The 18,884-nt window shown below is 38.8% G+C and overlaps 1 protein-coding gene across 1 annotated transcript in view; it reads right to left on the reverse strand.

Annotated features, from left to right (window-relative positions):
• Positions 1 to 1,098: 1,098 nt before the first annotated feature.
• ANAPC10 (anaphase promoting complex subunit 10) overlaps positions 1,099 to 18,884 on the reverse strand; it is a 40,181-nt gene continuing 22,395 nt past the window's right edge. The window contains exon 5 of the mRNA XM_010575977.1: positions 1,099 to 1,413. Within this exon, the coding sequence (XP_010574279.1) occupies positions 1,183 to 1,413 (231 nt within the window). The 3' untranslated portion in view covers positions 1,099 to 1,182. The remainder of the gene's footprint in view (positions 1,414 to 18,884) is intronic.

The raw sequence follows: 18,884 nt of genomic DNA on the forward strand, positions 1-18,884 counted from the left end.
TAAAAGAAACACTTCAACAGCCTCTCTTTCTAAAATCTACTTAATTTTTTTAAAAGGTGAAATAACTAGTAATTAGATTACTAGACATTAGTAGAGGTGTTATATATTCCTACCCATAGCAAGTAGACAAAGCATACATTTTCCTTGCAATGTTCTTTACTTCAAAACACATTAAAGAAACTCCATGCTATGACTCTGAGATCACCTTGTGTTACACACTTGAGTTCTCAGTACTTTAGAAGGTGCATTGGACCTTCAGATTCATTCCTACTGTTATTGTAGGATGTTGGAGCATTCCTAACTCTCCTGTTTTGAACAGCTATCACATTAGATGACCTAAACTCAGTATATCTATATTAATGTATATACTATATTGAGTAATTTGGAAAGGTTCAGTTTTCTTCATGCCACTGTCATCTTCGTTGCATTATTGGTCACTGGAACAGGCTCCCCCGGGAAGAGGTCACAGCATCAAGCCTGTCAAGAGTTCATGGAGCATCTGGCCAATGCTCTTAGTCATATGGTTAATTTTAGGTAGTCCTGCAAGGAGCAAGGATGTGGACTCTATGATCCTTTTGGGTCCCCTCTAACTTGAGATATTCTATGATTCTATGATCTACTTGACAGTTACAAAGAAGGCTAAATCCATGCAGACAGTCATTAAGCAGAGGGAGAAAAAACCTATACAGAAAAGGGTGCAACACATTAACATAAGCAATGATGAGAAAACACTACTGGTAATGTCTTTAAAACTTGTCTGTTCAAGAAGAATGCTCTTTAAAAAGAGCAACTTTTAGGTAAAAGACTCAACAGTAACACTATAGAACAAACTATTTCAATACATAATCATTAGGGGAAAAAATCACACCCCCCAAAGAACTGTATTATATCAAATCAATTATTGATTCTTGGTCACAAATACATTCTTTTAAAGTGCCCAGGTTTTTTTCCTCTCAGATAGTACAAGGGCACTCAAACTCCAAGCAAAAGTAATGCAAAATTACAGACTACAATATACTGTAACACAAGATTATCTTTATTTCAAAATCGTACAAAGTATAAACATAAAGATATAATTACACTGAAGTAAACCCTGCTCTTTAAGTATTTAAGTACATTTAAGTACTTAAGCAACGATACTGCCATCAAAAAAATGCCTTTATTATTTCTCAGTAGGAAATTTTATCTTATTGAACGATACATCATGAAATCTATTGTTGTACATCTAGGAAATTTACCAATAGAGCTCTCTTCCACTGGGGTGTACACTTTGATTTGTCTCATGTGAGTGTCTCTTCCATTTTGGTGATTAGCTAGAACAGCAATCTGAATCATAAACGTGCGAATAGGCTTCTTATGAGTATCTGTTAAAGGAACATGAATCCAGCCGCTTGGTTCCACTAATTCAAGTTGCTGCCAAAAACAAGACAAAAAAAGCAAAACATTCAGAAACAGTTAACATACTTAATATAAATGATCACATAAACCTGTTTAATAGAGCAGAGTCTTGCAAATCAGATTTTAGTTACTTTTTCAAATGAATCTGAAATAGTACAGTTGCTCATAGCTAATTTACTGCTCATGTAATTGGATACAAATTAATTTGGTTGACTACAGTTGTGTTTGCTTTTGCTTTTCAGAACCTACCCTTCATTTTGTGCCTTAACCTTCAAATAAAGATCAACATTAAAAAAATATAGACTTGAGTAGAAATCAAAGAAAGTCAAAGCAGTACTATTTGGATCTTGTTACTGAAGCACACTGCTTCAGAAAATATGACAGAAAATATACATCTTAAAGTGAAATTGTTTTATCTAGGTACTCTGAACTAAAATATGCTAGAATGACTTATATAGGAAACTAAATCCACACAAAGTCTGGTTTTCAGAAATTCCTTAGATTATTAGGGGGCCTGGGGAAGAGGAAAAGGAAGGTGACAGAGGAAAAAAATACAGGATAACTCACAGACTTCATCTCACCTATGTGGACAAATGCCTGGCCAATTATTAATTGCTGCACAGCCATTTAATCACATTCTAAGGTCCATTTGGACTTGGCTTTTATACAACAAGCCAAGTGTAATATGATTTTTTTTTTTCCTTTTTTAATTTTAATCCTACAGAAACCAATGTCAAAGCAAGCAAAGAATTGCATTTCATTAACTCTAAACCACATCACTGACACATCAGCATGCTGAAATCAAGCTAGATGCTATGCAGAAGTGTGGTAACAGCTTTTGTTTAAAGCTAGTTGCCCAACTTCAGAGCACAGCTCAACACACATATGGAAGAGCGCGGAAGTCAGGGTGGGGGGGTGGGGAACAAAACCCAAAACAGTTGTCCACAAGCAAGTGAATTTCACACAACTAAGCAAATAAGAAAGCTGTTCTTAGCAGCTGAGTTCCTCTAAGGAAGATCTATGCTTTGAGCAGCTTAAAACTCCCGTCTTTCTCCTGAAAATACTGCATGACAAGCATCCTGTCAAATGCCTTGCCTTTGCTGAAGCTTTCAAAAGACCCATCTGAGATCTGCTGTTTTAGAGGCAGCAAAACACCCTGAGGGAATGACCCAAGAAACAAGTTAAAAAAAGGTCGATAACTATAAGTTTAGAGAGACAAAAAAACCTCTCACACCTCCACCTTAAAGAAAGAAAAAAAACCCCACAACCCAAAACTCTCCACTGCTGCAGGCTCTCCAACAGATAATTTCCAAAGCATTAAATTCCTTAAACCTTAGCAGCAAATCTTTTCACTTTGGGAGCTAGACACTTCCAAACACACATTCACTTATTTCTTGTAACCCTGTCCCTTTCAAAAAACTTACAAAATCTTTTTTTGCCTAGGAAACTTCAGGTAACAGCTGGCTTTACAAAGTGAAAAAAAATATGTACTGTTGAAGTGGCTTTACAAAGGGGAAGTTTATCATGCTGAGGTATTAGTCAACGGTTTGAGCAAGTATACTTTCCATCTCCACAGTGAACAGAAAGGATGAGGATCCCAGTAATCTTTTATTCAACTAGTACGAAGGTAAAGTGGCTATGATTTAGAAGAGAATTAAAAGGCTATTGCTAATTAAACTTGCATATACAAAAAATATACCACTTTCTATAGATTGACATCACTGGTTTCAGACAGTTCCAACATAGTTCAGGTTTGCATGCTTTATTGGGAAAGAAATGGCAAAGACTGAAATGATGACTCCACCTCCAGAACCAAGAGAGCTACCAAGGGATTGGCAAAATTGGACTATTTGTACAAAAGGAAGTTGTATGCTTATTAAATTCACAGAGAAAAAATCACATCATTAAGAGCCTTATTAGGGTCATAAAGGTAAGCATTGGAAAGTTAAGAGTTGCAAAGGTAATTTTACTAATGTAATAAGATACTTGTATCTTATTACATAAATAAACTTTTGATTACATATTTATCAATGCTTTGTTTCATCCCTGATCAATGGCACATCGTCATATGCTTTATTTATAGCATGTTATTTTTCAGTCCTGCTACAAAGGCAACCAATTTCTTCACAAGCCTTTCTATAGAAATGGGACAAGTAATTTCTACATCTGTAAAACAGGCAATCAAGGCATTAGGTTAATTAGATTAAAATATTCCCTAGTTCCAGATGTCAGATTTCACATACTTTGAACCCAATTTTTATTGTCTTTATTAACATACAGTATTTTACATAAGGTTTAGCTCCTACCAAGTTCACTTGCAATTTTAAGGGTCTGCACTTCTGCAAGTTGATAAGAGCTCTCAAACCAGCCACTAGAACACACAGTGTGAGCAGCCACCTACAAACAATTATTTGAGTGCAACATGTAAAACCACCACAACTAAGCACAGATTGCACGCAATTCATCAAGCAACATTCAATTGTCTTAGCCACAAAGCCTTTTTTTATTCCTGAAATCTCTGCTTCACTTACTCCACATGTTCCAACTTCTGTAACAGAGGAATACACATCCTTTATTGTACAAAACCTGGACTCATCCTCAGAATAGACCTCTTTCCAATCAAATAACTGCTTCTTGGACAAAGCATGCAACACTTGTGATGAAGTTGGAGACTGTACTACAATGTATCAAGTGCAAGAGGTCTGAGTTAGACTTAAATGTTTAAAAAAACTTGATATTTTCCTTCTAAATAACATTACTGTACTGTGAGCTTTTTTGAGTAACTTTAAATTGATGCCTACATAGCTCAGTAAAATGATTAAAACCTTGAGACCCACTCAACTACTGAAGTCTAAATACAACAAAACCTAACAATTATTATCTGAACATCCACTAGAAAAGGAAGTAATATTTTGCCAGTATGACACACATTTTCTGTGACCAAAGGAATGGTACAAACCAGACACACACACATACTCCTAAATTATTCTCCTCCACATCTGTCATGCTCTTTCAGATGAGTGAGACAGTTTCTTTTTCCAGAGGGCCCAGGTCCTTCACCAGGGAGAAGGAATAGGACATGGGAATAGGCAGTGGTGGTATAAGACAAAGTACTGCCCACTTTTAGTTCAATGTCAGCACCCAGATCCAGCCGTTACAATTCCTAGCAGAAGTGGGATGAAATATGCAGCTCTACTCTGCCTGGAGCATTCCCAGTGTGAACAGAATCTAAAGGAAACTTACTGTGAAGTTTTAAGAAATTCCTATTAAGCCCATGCAAATGGCAATCTTTCAAAGCCTTGTAAACCGGTCTGGAAATTTGGGTGGATTTTTACAGGGAGGCAAAAGGCACATCCTCAACACAAAGGCTGAACTATTGCCAAATTTCAAATCCTTGCTTCAGAGCTTGGGGGCACTGGAGCATCAAAGAAGGACACCAGAATATTCTCACACAAGCAAAATAGCATACTTTTCACTAGCCTTATTCTTGGAACAGAACTGCTTTGGCTGGAACTTTCAAAAAAAAAAGAAATCAACCCAAAGCAGACATCTGGCATGGAAAAATCTGTCTGAACTGAACTTTGGCAAAAGTTATAAAAGTAACTAAGAGTTAAGCCTTAAAATGGAAAGGGTCATGCAACCTTAAGTACAGGTAGCACTAGCAGCTCTACCTATAGCAAATACTATACTTTAAATCCATTCTGCTTTGCATGACTTTGCTGTCAACCCTGTTCTTCAAAAGCACTAGTCACTCTGTATACATATATATATACACACACACACGTTTCACCCCAACTCTACAGCGCAAGTCCAGTATGAGAAAACACCAGATTAAGATTCCTCCTGCATTTTTTTCCTCCTATGTAGGCCATTAAGAATCAGTCACAATTAACTGGATTTCCAGGACAGTTTTGAAAATCAGCTATATTATTAGTTACCTGAGTGAGCAGAAAGAAACTTCCAACTTTTAACTGATATGTTTTACCAGAAAAGGTTAAAAAAGGGAAACAAAGAAAAGAATCAATGCAAGTTCAATATTTGTAGCTCAGGACAGTTCCTGTGGCTCTAGACTAATCTTGCATACAATATACTAAAAGCCTAGGGTTTGTTTGGGGGTTTTGTGTGGGGTTGGTTTGTTGTTTGGGCTTTTTTTTAATTTACTTCTAATACTATAAATTTCATGACAATTAGCAAACAAGAAGAGCATAAGAGTCAAAATAAAAGAACAAAGGGATAAAAATTGAAATGGAAAAGTCACTCACTTGTTCTTTGCTGCTGTTATATACTCTTATCTCTCTCTTCTGCTTTCTCTCTGCTGCTTTCTGATTTTTCCTGTCTTCTGCATGCTACAGCTTTACCTTTAAACATATACTCCCACTCCAGTAATCCATGTTATTTTGAAAGCCAAAGCAGAAATAATGTTCTCAATGGAAATCTCCTCCCCAGCCCATTTAATAGCCCTGTTTCTTCACTTTATTGTACAGTCCAGAGGTTCTACACAATTCCATACGCATTTAGCAAGGCTACTATTACACTAATGGGTGTTCTACCATAGAAGATGCAAACCACACAACAAAATAAAAATAAAATTTAAAAAAAAAAAAAAAAAAACAAGGCCAAAGCAACTTGAGGCTACACTTCAGAAAGATGACTGAACATAAGACCAGAGCTTAAGAGGAAGCTTGTCTACACTGGTATTGTTTGCCTCCTTATAGGATGGGAAATTATTTATCCAAAGACAGCTTTTCTAGTGTACTTAATCCTACTTAAATTGAATATTGACCTCTTTTCTGCTTTACTCAGTGATAGTCTGCTTAAATTCTGTGGTGTCTTCAAAGTAGCATATAACTCAAACTGCCACTTCTACTAGGCTTGGGCAAACCCAACCCAAGTTGTTTGCTATATTTACAGTAAGCTAACACCCTTGAAGCAATACATGATTTTTGTTGCCCTATAAAGATATCTCTTGTGAAGATACAGAAATCAAAAAAACCATTGTAAGTAGTTACATTTTCAGGGTCATTACAAACACATCCCAGAATGTATGCGAGACAGGGCTCCCAGATTTCAGGGGAATAAGTTTTTCTGTGCATATATAGGAAGAAAAAGCAGTCTGTTTTCTTCCCCTTGAGAAAAAAATCCTCTTCTGCACACATGTACTGACAAAAAGCTGAGAATTACTGCTGCCATCGTAGCTTCAGCATGATACAACATGATTCTGAGATGTTGGTACCTCATCACATTTCCATTTAATCATCTGTACTACCACATCCAAATGGCAACATGTATTTCTAGTGGCTGTCTCTAAAACAGGTTGTGAAACCAAACAGCATTTGATTTTTTACTCCTTCTACTTTTCTCATAAAACCGTTAAAGCTGCTTCTTTTTATTTTAGTGACTTAGCCACCTTTGAAATTAAAAGTAGTCACTAGACTCTTCTTCACAAATATAATTTTGCCTTTTTATGTGCTTAACTAGTTCTTACCATAGTTATATAAAAAACCCTAAGTTTTTCAAAGCAGGTGTTCTCAATAAATAATGTATTCTTCCAAGCAGAAGATGATCATACAACTAAGTTCCAGAGGAAATAAATGCTATTTTCAGAAATTAAGTATTTATCAATACACAGACTTTCTCCAAGTGATTAAATATGGGAAAGACTTTCCCTTTTTAGCCATTGTTTTTTTACAGCTATCCAAATATGTTTTCACAACAACTGGCAAGGATAAAGAAGGCTGGCTAAATTTCCAAAATTCTCTTTCCATAACTGCCATGTCCTACCATATAGCTACCAGGATTCAGAATCAGTAGACCTCTGCATAATTCCAAGTATTGGAACTGTCAACACATGAAGTAGCAGAGCTTGGGCTTCAGCCATCACTTCACTTAGGAAGGAAGAGAACCAGTTAATAGCAGTGATGCACCAGTTCCAGCAGAAAAATGAAGCATGTCCAAAAGAAACTTCGCAAGTTCCAAGTGAGTCAAAGGAGGGACACCACATTAGCAGCTTAACAAGAAACACAGGAACATGCTCAAAGGACCCACTGTGAAAGGCACACTTCTTTGCTCTAACGAGGCAACGGCCACCTAAGGAGGTAGCTCTGTGGTCTTAATCAGTCACCTCCTTAAACGGTCAAGAAATCTAACTTCAGTCCATTAGGCAAGAGAAGTTTTCCATTCTTCCAAATAGCAGTTCCTGAAGGGTCTAGAGGACCACAGTCCCTCCCTCAGGAAGATTCAACTATAGATTTGGGCAGATAGGAGACTAGTTGAGAATAAGCTGTATTAGGCAGTGAAACCTGCAAATACAAAAAAGTCCTACCATATGTAAGCTTTTTGTTCAAATGAGCTGAAAAAAAAATAACTTTTGGGAAGACTGGGAAGGTTGAAAAAGAGAAACATCAAAAAGATCCTTGCAAAAAGTTTTATAGAACATCCTTCTTCAGACTATTCTGCTCCAGATTAAAGCAGTAAAAATTAACCAATGCCCAGGTGTTAGAAAGTTGTATCCAATTAAAATAAAGACAACTAAACACACAAGCCAAGCTAGAAAGAGTAAGTAAAGTTTACTGATACAGATTACCAAAATAAATATTTGTCACAGAATATGTATCTGAGCCTAAAGTAGCATAGAAGTCAACTAGACCACAGAGACTCTGAAAATATACTAGAGAAGTGCTCAATCAGCGCAACGTAGGAGAGAAACACTATGAAAAATGACAAAATATTAGACCTACTTTTCACGAACGCACTAAATTTGATTTCATTTTGCACAGATCAGTTTTCGACATCTTGCCAAGTTTCTCTCAGAATCATTTGTACCCATATAAATAATCAAATGCATCAAGTGTGCCAATTCAGTTTATGCAGTTAAGCTGTTTGTAAGTGACAGTGTATATACATCCAGAATCACCCACAGCTTGTCTTCATTTCACTCGTTTCTGAACTGTTGAATAAAGAGGTAAGAAGTCTTGCAAAAATTAAATATTCTTTTAAAAAATGCTCTGTAAAGCAACACTTCTGCTTTATTATGTCAAGCAAAAGCAGCTCACCATCATCTTGAGGATCTTTCACTGTGAACTCCTGGTAAAAGGCAGACATCTAAAAAACTGGAGTTATAGCCTATGATGGGGAAGGAATCAGCTGAGACAATGTTATCCCTCTACAACAATCTTATCCTTTAAAATATGATTGGCCAAGTTTTAAATACGCTTAAGTTGTGAAAGAGCAATGGACTGAGGTACAAAAAGGACTCAAACCACAGAAGATTTTTTTCTTCCCTCCCCCTCCCCCAAACAATACTTGGTAAATAGCATAAAATCATTAAATTGGAGACTAGTGTAATGCTTGGAACTAAAAATGTAATGCTTCTACACAGGTGTCACTGAAAACTTGCAATTAATTTTTAAATAAGACATGCAACTGGATGGATGAAGATCTGCAGACAGATCACTGATAGAATGCAAAAGCTTATTGACAAACCTGTCTGAAGTCTCATCCTAAATTTATTCAAAACATGCCCCCTCTCCCTCCAGCTCATTGCCATCATTACCAACCTGAGCATTAGTATGAGTTTGTCATGGCTATCCAACAGGAACTCCGATACAGAATTGCCAGTGGGCACCCCCTTTGGGCATCACCTCAGGGACACAAAAATATGTTTGAAGAACAGGAATTCCTCAAAACAGCATCATGTAGAAGTGCTACACTGCCTAGTGGTCCCCTACATAAAAACAATCTTGATCCATTCTCATTTCTTTATGATTTAACGCCTAAATTCCTACGTTTTTTTAGAACAGTGCAGGTTCAATCATGGCAGCTAAACTACACCACCTCCAAGAATCACAGTTACAGTAAGTAAATAGCTACTCTACAAAAATGCATCGATAGGTTCCCAGTGCAGGTAACCAGCAAGCCATATCCACCTTGCATGGTGGGCCAAGGATTAGCATCTATGATGCTCAAATAGAGATTCTTACACCGCCTTCCCAAATTTCATGTTTTGATTACATAAGCAGCACAACACATGTTGGACAATGTCAGTGGGTTATATCACATCACCACCTTGTAGGTTGCAAACAGGCATGTTTCTGAAGTAAGCAGATGATGTCAATTGAGCCATGATGTAACCTAAACTTCATTTAGCAGAAGTGATTGACCAGCCAACTTGTGAAATGGTTTCACTGACTGGTCCATTCAGATATTCTTTAGAATGAGGTGTCCTGATCAGAATTTCCCCATACAGTAAAAAAGTGAGGAACCATTGATTTGCTTCTGCCGATAAAACAATGCAGTCTCTTCCCAGATGTACTTCATTGGTTCAAACAGAGTTTCAATACTGCAACAGGAATAAACTAGGAAGAATACGGCATTGAAATTTAATCCATGAAGTGTTAAACAAGGAAAGTCAGGGTTTGCGTTATTATAGCCCTCATAGTTTGTCTTTGAAACGTTCTGAAATCAGATGAGGAGCACAAAAAGAGGACAACAGTTAAGTCTTAGACATGAGGGGAGTCTCTGGTGAGTAAGCACACACATAAGACTATTGTCAAATGGAAGAAAACGGTGTACAATTGCTGACAGGAATGCTATGGAACACCAAGAATGTTATGGCGCAGACTCACAGAAAAACATGTGTTTCAGAAGTATCAAGTGATAAAGGATCATAAGTACTGATGCCTGCAAAAGGGTCAAGGCCGTGCTGAACTGCCCACATGAAAAACTCCTGACAGATGAAGTCACTTTGGTGGAAGTCCCACAGGTTGATACACAGATGGTCGGGACATGCCTGGAGGGGCCCCTGTCCGTGGTACTTAAGCAACCACTACCCTGCCCATCACTCTCACACTACTGCATCTGCTCACAGTACTTGCCAGTAACACTTATATGATCAGGGACATGCAGCCTGAGAGACAAATAAATAGCCTTCCAAATGCTCACCTACTGTGGATTTGTCAGCCAAAACTGTCTTAATTGTAATTTCAGAAAATGTTGTCTGCTTAACTCTGGGTGGCAGAAAAAGAGCAACCAAAAGAAAAGAAAAAATAGACAACAGTCTTAGAACAGTTCATCCTCTAGAATGTGGCTGAAAACAACTCTTCATTCTAGAAAATGGATCTGCAGAAACCATCAGGAATTTGTCACAGATTGTTTGCTAGGAAAGTCTCTCTGGAAAGAAAGGAACACTTCTTTCACATTTGTTGTGCCATATACACTTTTTTTTTTAGTATGTTCTGTGAGGGACAATGCATAGGCAGCTCAAAATTCATTGCAAAAATATATGTCTCAAGATGTATACAGTGTTTCAGAGAAGGCCAAAAACATTAAATAGGCTTGGACAGTTTGATCTCAAGTCCCACATCTTTAAAATCCTATTTTTTTATTGAGTGAGGTCACTTGAACTTTTACATAATAGAGTTTATGCTTGACGCATCCATAAACTAAATCTTATTAGAGAAGGACTGCCTGTGTATGTTTTAGGTGGCATCCATCCTATCCACTGAAACTTTAGAAAAATAGAAAAACCTTCTCCTTGTCCCTTTGGAGAGCAGTGTGATCAAATCAGCAAATACAAAATGACAATGCAGTCTAGCATGGCGTTTCATATGTGCATGTATGGAAACAAGGCCTAAAATTCCAAAGCAAACCTTCAAGCCACAGCAGGAAGTCATCTAAGTTTAGTTTGGTTTCAGCTAAAACAGATTCCATCTTTACAGGAACCTGTTGCTCCAGAAGAAATACTGTCTCCAACTGAAATCAGCCGTAACAGCTGTGAAATTTTGGATCTCTGATTTAATGAAAAATGGTTTTCATAATTCATTTAAGAATCAGTCAAGAGTGGAGGAAGGGAAGGCAAACATATCCTAAGCTCATTAGCGTTCTCCTGCTGGGACCTACGTCTCATTAACCAGCTGTCACAATAGACAGGAATGCCATAGCTTTGCAGGTGCACTGCTATTAAACTTTGAGAAGACTTCTGGTATCAGGGGAAATCCTCTAGACCTACAGGGACTTGGCTCCAACATGAATCTCAGTTACTTCCCTTGAGCTTGGCAGATAGTATGCTGAAGCTGAAAAAGCAACAACAAAAAAAATTCTTGAGCTTATGCTCTAGAGTGGTGGCCTGGCTGACAGTGTCAAAAATAGGTAATGCAGCCCAAAACAAACTTTCTGCTTCAGTTTGCCTACTTCTGACACACTGGAACAGACTGCATCTGGTCAGTCTGGTCCTAAAAATGAATGGTAGAAAAGCTATGGTTTGCTGCAAGTCTTTACACTTGCCAGAATTCCAGTATTCTGAAAGAGGGATGGGATCTTTTGTTTGTTTGTTTATTATTATTATTGTTTTGGGGCTGTGTGGCAGGGTTTTTGGTAGCAGGGGAGGGGCTGTAGGGGTAGCTCCTGTGAGAAGCTGCTAGAATCTTCCCCGGCTCCAAGTCGGACCCACCTCTGGCCAAAGCCGACCCCATCAGTGACGGTGGTAGCGCCTCTGGGAGAACAGATTTAAGAAGGGGAACCTGTAGTGAGTAGGGGGATTGGAATGTGAGAGAAACACCTATGCAGACACCAAGGTCAGTGAAGGAGGGGGAGGAGGTGTGCCAGAGGAGGTGATGCCCCTGCAGCCCATGGACGTGAACAGTGGAGCAGATGCCCACTTGCAGCCCATGGAGGACCCCACGCCAGAGCAGGTGGATGCAGGCGGCCAAAGATGGCCATGACTCAATGGGAAAGCCCACACTGGAGCAGTTTGTAAAGGACCGCAGCCCATGGGAAGAACCCACATTGGAGAAGTTCGTGGAGAACTGTCTCCTGTGGGAGGGACCCCACACTGGAGCAGGGGAAGAGTGAGGAGTCCTCCCCCCGAGGAGGAAGGAGCGGCAGAGACAACGTGTGATGAACTGACTGCAACCCCCATTCCCTGTCCCCCTGCGCTGCTGTGGAGGGAGGAGGTAGAAAGAACTGGGATTGGAGTTGAGCCAGGAAGAAGGGAGGGGTGGGGGGAAGGTGTTCTAAGGTTTGGTTTTCTTCTCATTATCCTTGTTTTGATTTGATTTGTAGTAGATTAAATTGATTTTGTTTCTTCTCCAAGTTGAGCCTATCTTTTGCCCGTGACCATAAGTGGTGAGTGATCCCTCCCTGTCCTTGTCTTGACCCACAAGTGTTTCTTCATATTTTCTCCTCCTCATCCCACCGGGGCCAGGGGGGACGAGTGAGTGAGCAGCTTCATGGTGCTTTGTTACCAACTGGGCTTAAACCACAACAATTATTTTTTTAAAAAACAGGGTACTATCCAACTGAAATTATTAGTAGCTCACAGTATTAAAGATACAAACAGGAGAAAGGAAACAGTACACTTAAAAACCCACAAAAAACTACTAGAAAATACATAGCCAATACTGCACATTTAGAAAGTGCAAATTTCATTTAGTGAAATCAAACATTTTGCACCTTTTGGGAAGCAATTCAAATCATAAAACCTTATCTCACTGCAGTGTTTTTTCATTTTACAGACAAGTAACTAAGGAGGACGCCCCATATACACAAGGTAACAGGTAAAGTATCCTACTAAATAGGAGTCTAGCAGATGATTACCAACCGATGCAAGTAATTTGGGGTATGCTGTGTGACAATACAGAATAGAACCAGAAGATTCTCCAACAATAATATGTTTAAAGGATTAACTGTTGTAAAAATGGAGCAAATGATGGCATAAACATGGCAAATGTGATCCATAGGACTTTCTTTAAAAACCTTTCCAGTTACTTTTACCTGATCAGCAGACAGGAAAAAACAGGGAGTCTGCTTTAAAAAAACAAAGTGTCAAACACAACAAAACAAAGACAACCCTACAATTTCTGAAGTTCATTCCAACAAATTAAAACTTTCTAGTCACAACACAAAATACAAAATAGTGACAGAACTATCAAAAAAGCCATCTGGTTAAGTATGTGGACTAAGGTTTTCATAACAAAGGCAACAGGGCACAAAGTTGGTAAAAACTGCTTAAGATTACACATTACTAGCCTTTTTATTTAAATTCTTATCTTAGTAATGAATTTGAGATCCCCACCCCCCCAAAGCACTGAAAAGCCTTAAGATTTTCCAATTCCTGTACAAAGATCTAAAAACCTTAGCCCCTCTCCAAAGCAACATCGATCCAAAATAAGGACATATCTCCTAAAATTTCCAGGTGAGTCAGGCTGCTCTTAGGGAAGATAGTAGCACTTCAACCATCTAGTGAAGAGAGGTAGGGAAAACCAGGAAGTAGGATAGCAGAAAGTAAAAGAGCAGACAGCTATACAAAGAGAACAGAAAACAGACCGAACAAGAACAGTAGAACATGCTACAGAGCAAAGAAGTCTGAAAATATATTAAAAAAACCCCTCTGAAGTTCAGGAGAATTTACATTACAAATGGGACTGCTGACCAAAGAATGGAACAAGCTGTTAATATTGGCGGCTGCCTTTTATGAAAGGTAACAGAACACCACAGAATCCTACAAGAAAGGAGAGAATAAGCAGAATTTCCTGTAAGCAATGAAACAAGTGCTTTAAAAGAAAATCCTACAATAGTTACTTGTTAAGCAATGGCCTTATACAAGATGACCTTAAGGCAAATAGAATTAAGACATCAGAAATCAGGAGATAGAAGAGCATAATGGAAGAGGGTAGCATCAATTTTTCTAAACCAGAACTGCTGGGTACAAGCAGAAACAATATAAATGGACTGTATGGATGCACTGCACAAATTTATTGCAAATGGAAGCTAAATGACTGAAAACACTACTGGGAAATAACTAACCTTAGAAGAGGTGCAAAGGTTTGCAAAATGGATGAAAACTGTACTTCTGATGTCTGCAGTTCCCATTTGTTCTAACATATATAATGGAATGATATTATGTTTGTGTGAAAGTGCAAAAAAAAAAATCAGCTCATAATTTACTTTCAAAATTGTTTAGCCATATCCAGGAAATATGTCTAGACATAGCTACAGTTAAATTATACAAAGAAAGTATCTGAAAAAAATCAGATTATGCAATTAATATTAAAGATTTAAGTGTCTGAAAACTAGCCACACTGAGTTAATCCTATGTCAAATCATCCTGAATAACAGCAGAGATAGCCTAGTCATTACACTTCATAACTTGCACTGTGCATCCCAGAGAATGCTGGAATGCTTCAGAAAATCAACATGGGAAATGAAAAAATATGAGAAAATGGGAATATCACGATTTTTAAATTTTTTTTTAAAGTCAATAGTAGTAGTAGCAGCAGCCAGCTGCTAGCTTTCAAGCACCCATTATAGGTGAGGGGAAGAAGGTACATCTAGAACAAAAGAAAAACATTCCCCTCACAGAAAAGGGCTCTTATTACACATTGAAGAGAACTAGATTTCTGATCTACCAGAAGACAGGCCCAGAAAACTGCATGGCTCTAATATTTTATCTGTTACACAAAAACATAGTTCCTGAGTGACTTTAATTGTTAGAAAAAGACTGCAATAAATTATACCCAAGTGCTACCAAATTAAAAAATCCTACTTATTCTTTACCAGCAAGAGGACAAGTTGTTGCTTTGTAAAGACACAAAAACCACAAGGGTTAAGCGAAAGCATTTCTCCTGGTTCCACAGGAAGGATTTGTTTCTGAGGAAGTAGAGAATAGAAGAGGGTTGCCTCTCCTAAAACCAAGGAATTTAAAGACCTTAAACCTATGTAAATAATCCCCAAATCCTACAGAAGTACACTACAAACAAGTAAAACATTTTTGCATCTGGATAAGGAGTCTGTGGATGCAGATGCTCAGTAAAGGCAAGTGGGGCAAAACCTGATAAACTGTAACATTACTCAAGTTCATTATAGCTTGCCAGATTTCAATAAGCAAATGCAGAGTAACATTTCACAGGATACAGAGCAGATGTAATGCTCAACTCAAGGAATATTTACTCATTGGAAACAAATGCAAGAGACTGTTGTGAAAACTATTTGTGTAAATTTAAAATGCAATGTCTCATCTGAGAAAGATCCCAAACTCATAAACATGTCTCACTGGAGATATATTTTTGTACAAATGAACTTTAAAAGAGAAGAAATAAGAGTATATCTGTCAGAGGTTCAGCTGGGTAGTTTTATATGAGCCAGAATACACTTTCATAAATTTGAAAAGCTGGAATCAGGACTGTTGCCCAATGGAAGCATTTAATTTTACATCTACACACAATTTCTTTTTCTTTAACGTACTGGAACAGATGCAGTAGAATTTTTACCTTTTGCTTGTGCCTTCTTACAAAGCCATATTTAAGTGTGTCCAGAAAAATGCAAGGCTATACTTCACTGTTTAAAGTGGAGGTCAGACTCCGGACTCTGCTTCTCTCAAGCTACATGAATTCTATTTCTTGACTTCCTTCTAGGAGTCAAAGATTCTTCAAGTCACCATTCACTCAAAGAATGTACAGTTCAAAAAGGTATTCAGCTGGAGCTATACAGTGTTGGGCTAATGACTACCTTACTGCAACAGCATGTCTACTATAAACAGCAGTCTGGAATAGTCTTAATGCTACATTCAACAGATGTAAGAATATCAGCTCTTCAGCATAAACTGTATGAAAATCAAAATAAAATTACACGTACATTCCTGAGGAATGAGGGAGCAGTGGAAAAAACAAAACACAGGAATGACGTAATTGAAAACTTGCTTACCAATAGGCCTACTAAGTCCTAAGTCTAGAGCTACTGTTGAATATCATCTTACCGCTTAGAGATGTGAAGTCAGTACAAGCTGATGGAATTGGATTACAAATGTATGTGACTTACTTTATATCTTTAAGTCCTGTGGGTACATATGCTCCTCTGCTTAATTTAATTCTGCTATGTGAGTAAATCTTTTATCTCCTCACGACAGACAGTATAAATAAAAAGAAGTTTAATAATTCCTCAATAGAAGTTCTTAACCCAGCAGTGCTGGATTTACCCAAAGCCAATTTATGAAAACCTCTCCATTAAACATGGCAACCATCACAGCAAACCTGTTGAAACAGAAGGAAGCCTACTTGAAAGTTTTACTAAATCATCTCTCTTGATATGGAACTGCAGCTCTTTTTACAACAACAAAAAAACAAAGTATGATTTGATTTAACCTTACTAATTATCCTCAGTAACATCATCTTGCTAAGAAGTAACAAATGAACCTCAACATAAGAGAAACAAATTAGGACTTCCTGCATTTGCTAGTAGAAGTTATCAAAAAAAATCCTTCATACACATAGTTGAATTTGACCTCTGACAGATACAGAGGAGGGGGGGAAATTAAAAAAAAAAAAAAAAAAAAAGGGAGCATAGTAAGTATTAGGGGCTAGACCTTCATGGTTCGCTCAAAGACTGACTGAGAACAGCGTTCATAAAAAGCCTCGATAAAAACTGTCTTTGTTAACATTCCTTTAACATGAGACATAAAACACACCAGAACTCATTCTGAAATAAAATAGAAGCATGAGATAAACCTAGTTTAGGAATTGGATGAAGAAGGCTAGAGAGCACAGGCCCTCAAGCCAGACACATAGGCTACATTATTGCTCTCATTTCACCCTGTCTCGCGTTTTCCTGCAGAAAATGGGAAAATCCTGCGAAACATTTTTCTGATTCAGCTGCATGATCTTGGTTATCTTATGACAGATTAAGACAGAGAACAGTTCTCACAAAGAAATAAATTATCCTTCAGATCTATAGAAACATTTCCATGCACTACTCGAGATGAGGAACAGGATAAAGCCACATTTGATTCTGCCCTGCCCACCCCCCACCAAAAAAACAGCAAAGAATACGATATAGACACTGTCTAGCAGTGTTCTCATTGAAGCTCCTAGCAGACACATGATCCCCTGACCAAAATAACATTTCAGCAATCAAAAGGAGCAAGATGTAACTCTAGAAAGGACTGTCATGATAGCAGCTCTGAAGCAACTGAATCTCTTGCTCAAGAGCTCTCTATTTGTTCTAGATACCTATCACTTGCCAGGTAGCGTTTTCTTCCAAACCTCAAGGATTGCTTTAACTTGTCATGTTAACAGCATTCCTTTCCATAACTACTTTCTTAATGGCCCTGTGAATAATCTCAGTTTTCCACTAAAGTGTTAAGCTTCAGGAATAATAATAATAAAATTTAAAAAAAAAGATGATTGTAATGAAACCCTCTCATATACCTACATGAAATACATTTGTTCAGCTACTTTTCCCTGAAGAAAAAGCCTGACTTTTCATTTTTAGAGATAGAGAATAATATATTCTTACTACTGTTCATGCATGCTAAAAATACTTGTGAATTCATGGATATTTTTGGTTGGTTGTTTTGGTGCTGGTCTGACAAAGCATGGCACATCCAGTGCACTTTATGGATTTCTTGTGGGGTTTTGTTTGGGGTTTTTTTTGAAATCTTACTTAGTAGCAGCACCTGATAACTTTACCACAAGGCAATACCTACTACAAATAGTTAAATCTGATTGAATTTGTACTGATGCAAGTAGAGATACTTACAACATGGAAACCACACATAGGCCAGAAAATAATAAGTGGTGGACCAATTAGCTCCTAATTTCTTCTACATTGGGGCCACTTCCTCTCCCCACTTGTATTGGTTTTATGTGGCAAGGTTTTGGTAGCAGGGGGGGGGTTACAGGGGTGGCTCCTGTAAGAAGCTGCTGGAAGCTTCCCCTGTGTTCGAGAGAGAGCGAGCCCACACCAGCCGGCTCTAAGACAGACCCGCCGCTGGCCAAGGCCGAGCCAAGCAGTGATAGTGGTAACGCCTCTGTGATAACATTTTTAAGAAGGAAAAAAAAGTTGGGACGGGGAGAAAATAGCCACCGGAGAGAGGAGTGAGAACATGTAAGAGAAACAAGCCTGCGGACACCAAGGTCAGTGAAGAAGGAGGGGGAGGAGATGCTCCAGGCGCCGGAGCGAAGATTCCCCTGCAGCCCGTGCTGAAGACCCAGGTGAGGCAGGCTGTCCCCCTGCAGTCCAGGGAGGTCCACGGTGGGGCAGATATCCACCTGCAGCCCGGGGAGGACCCCACGCCGGAGCAGGTGGGTTCCCGAAGGAGGCTGTGACCCCGTGGGAACCCTGCGCTGGAGCAGGTTCCTGGCAGGACCTGCGGATCTGTGGAGAGAGGAGCCCACGGAGCAGGTTTTCTGGCAGGACTTGTGACCCCGTGGGGGACCCACGCTGGAGCAGGGGAAGAGTGTGATGAGCCCTCGCCCTGAGGAGGTGAAGCGGCAGAAAATAACATGTGATGACCGTAAACCCCATCCCTGTCCCCCTTGTGCCGCTGGGGGGGCTTGGTGGAGAAATCCGGGAGTGAAGTTGTGCCCGGGAAGAAGGGAGGGGTGGAGGGAAGGTGTTCTGAGATTTCGTTTTATTTCTCATTTACCTTACTCTGGCTGGTTCCTAATAAATTGAGCTAATTTTCCCTAAGCTGAGTCTGTTTCGCCAGTGATGGT

This window comes from Haliaeetus leucocephalus, unplaced genomic scaffold (assembly GCF_000737465.1).
Source record: "Haliaeetus leucocephalus isolate CR32 unplaced genomic scaffold, Haliaeetus_leucocephalus-4.0 Scaffold21, whole genome shotgun sequence".
Classification (NCBI taxonomy): Eukaryota; Metazoa; Chordata; class Aves; order Accipitriformes; family Accipitridae; genus Haliaeetus; species Haliaeetus leucocephalus.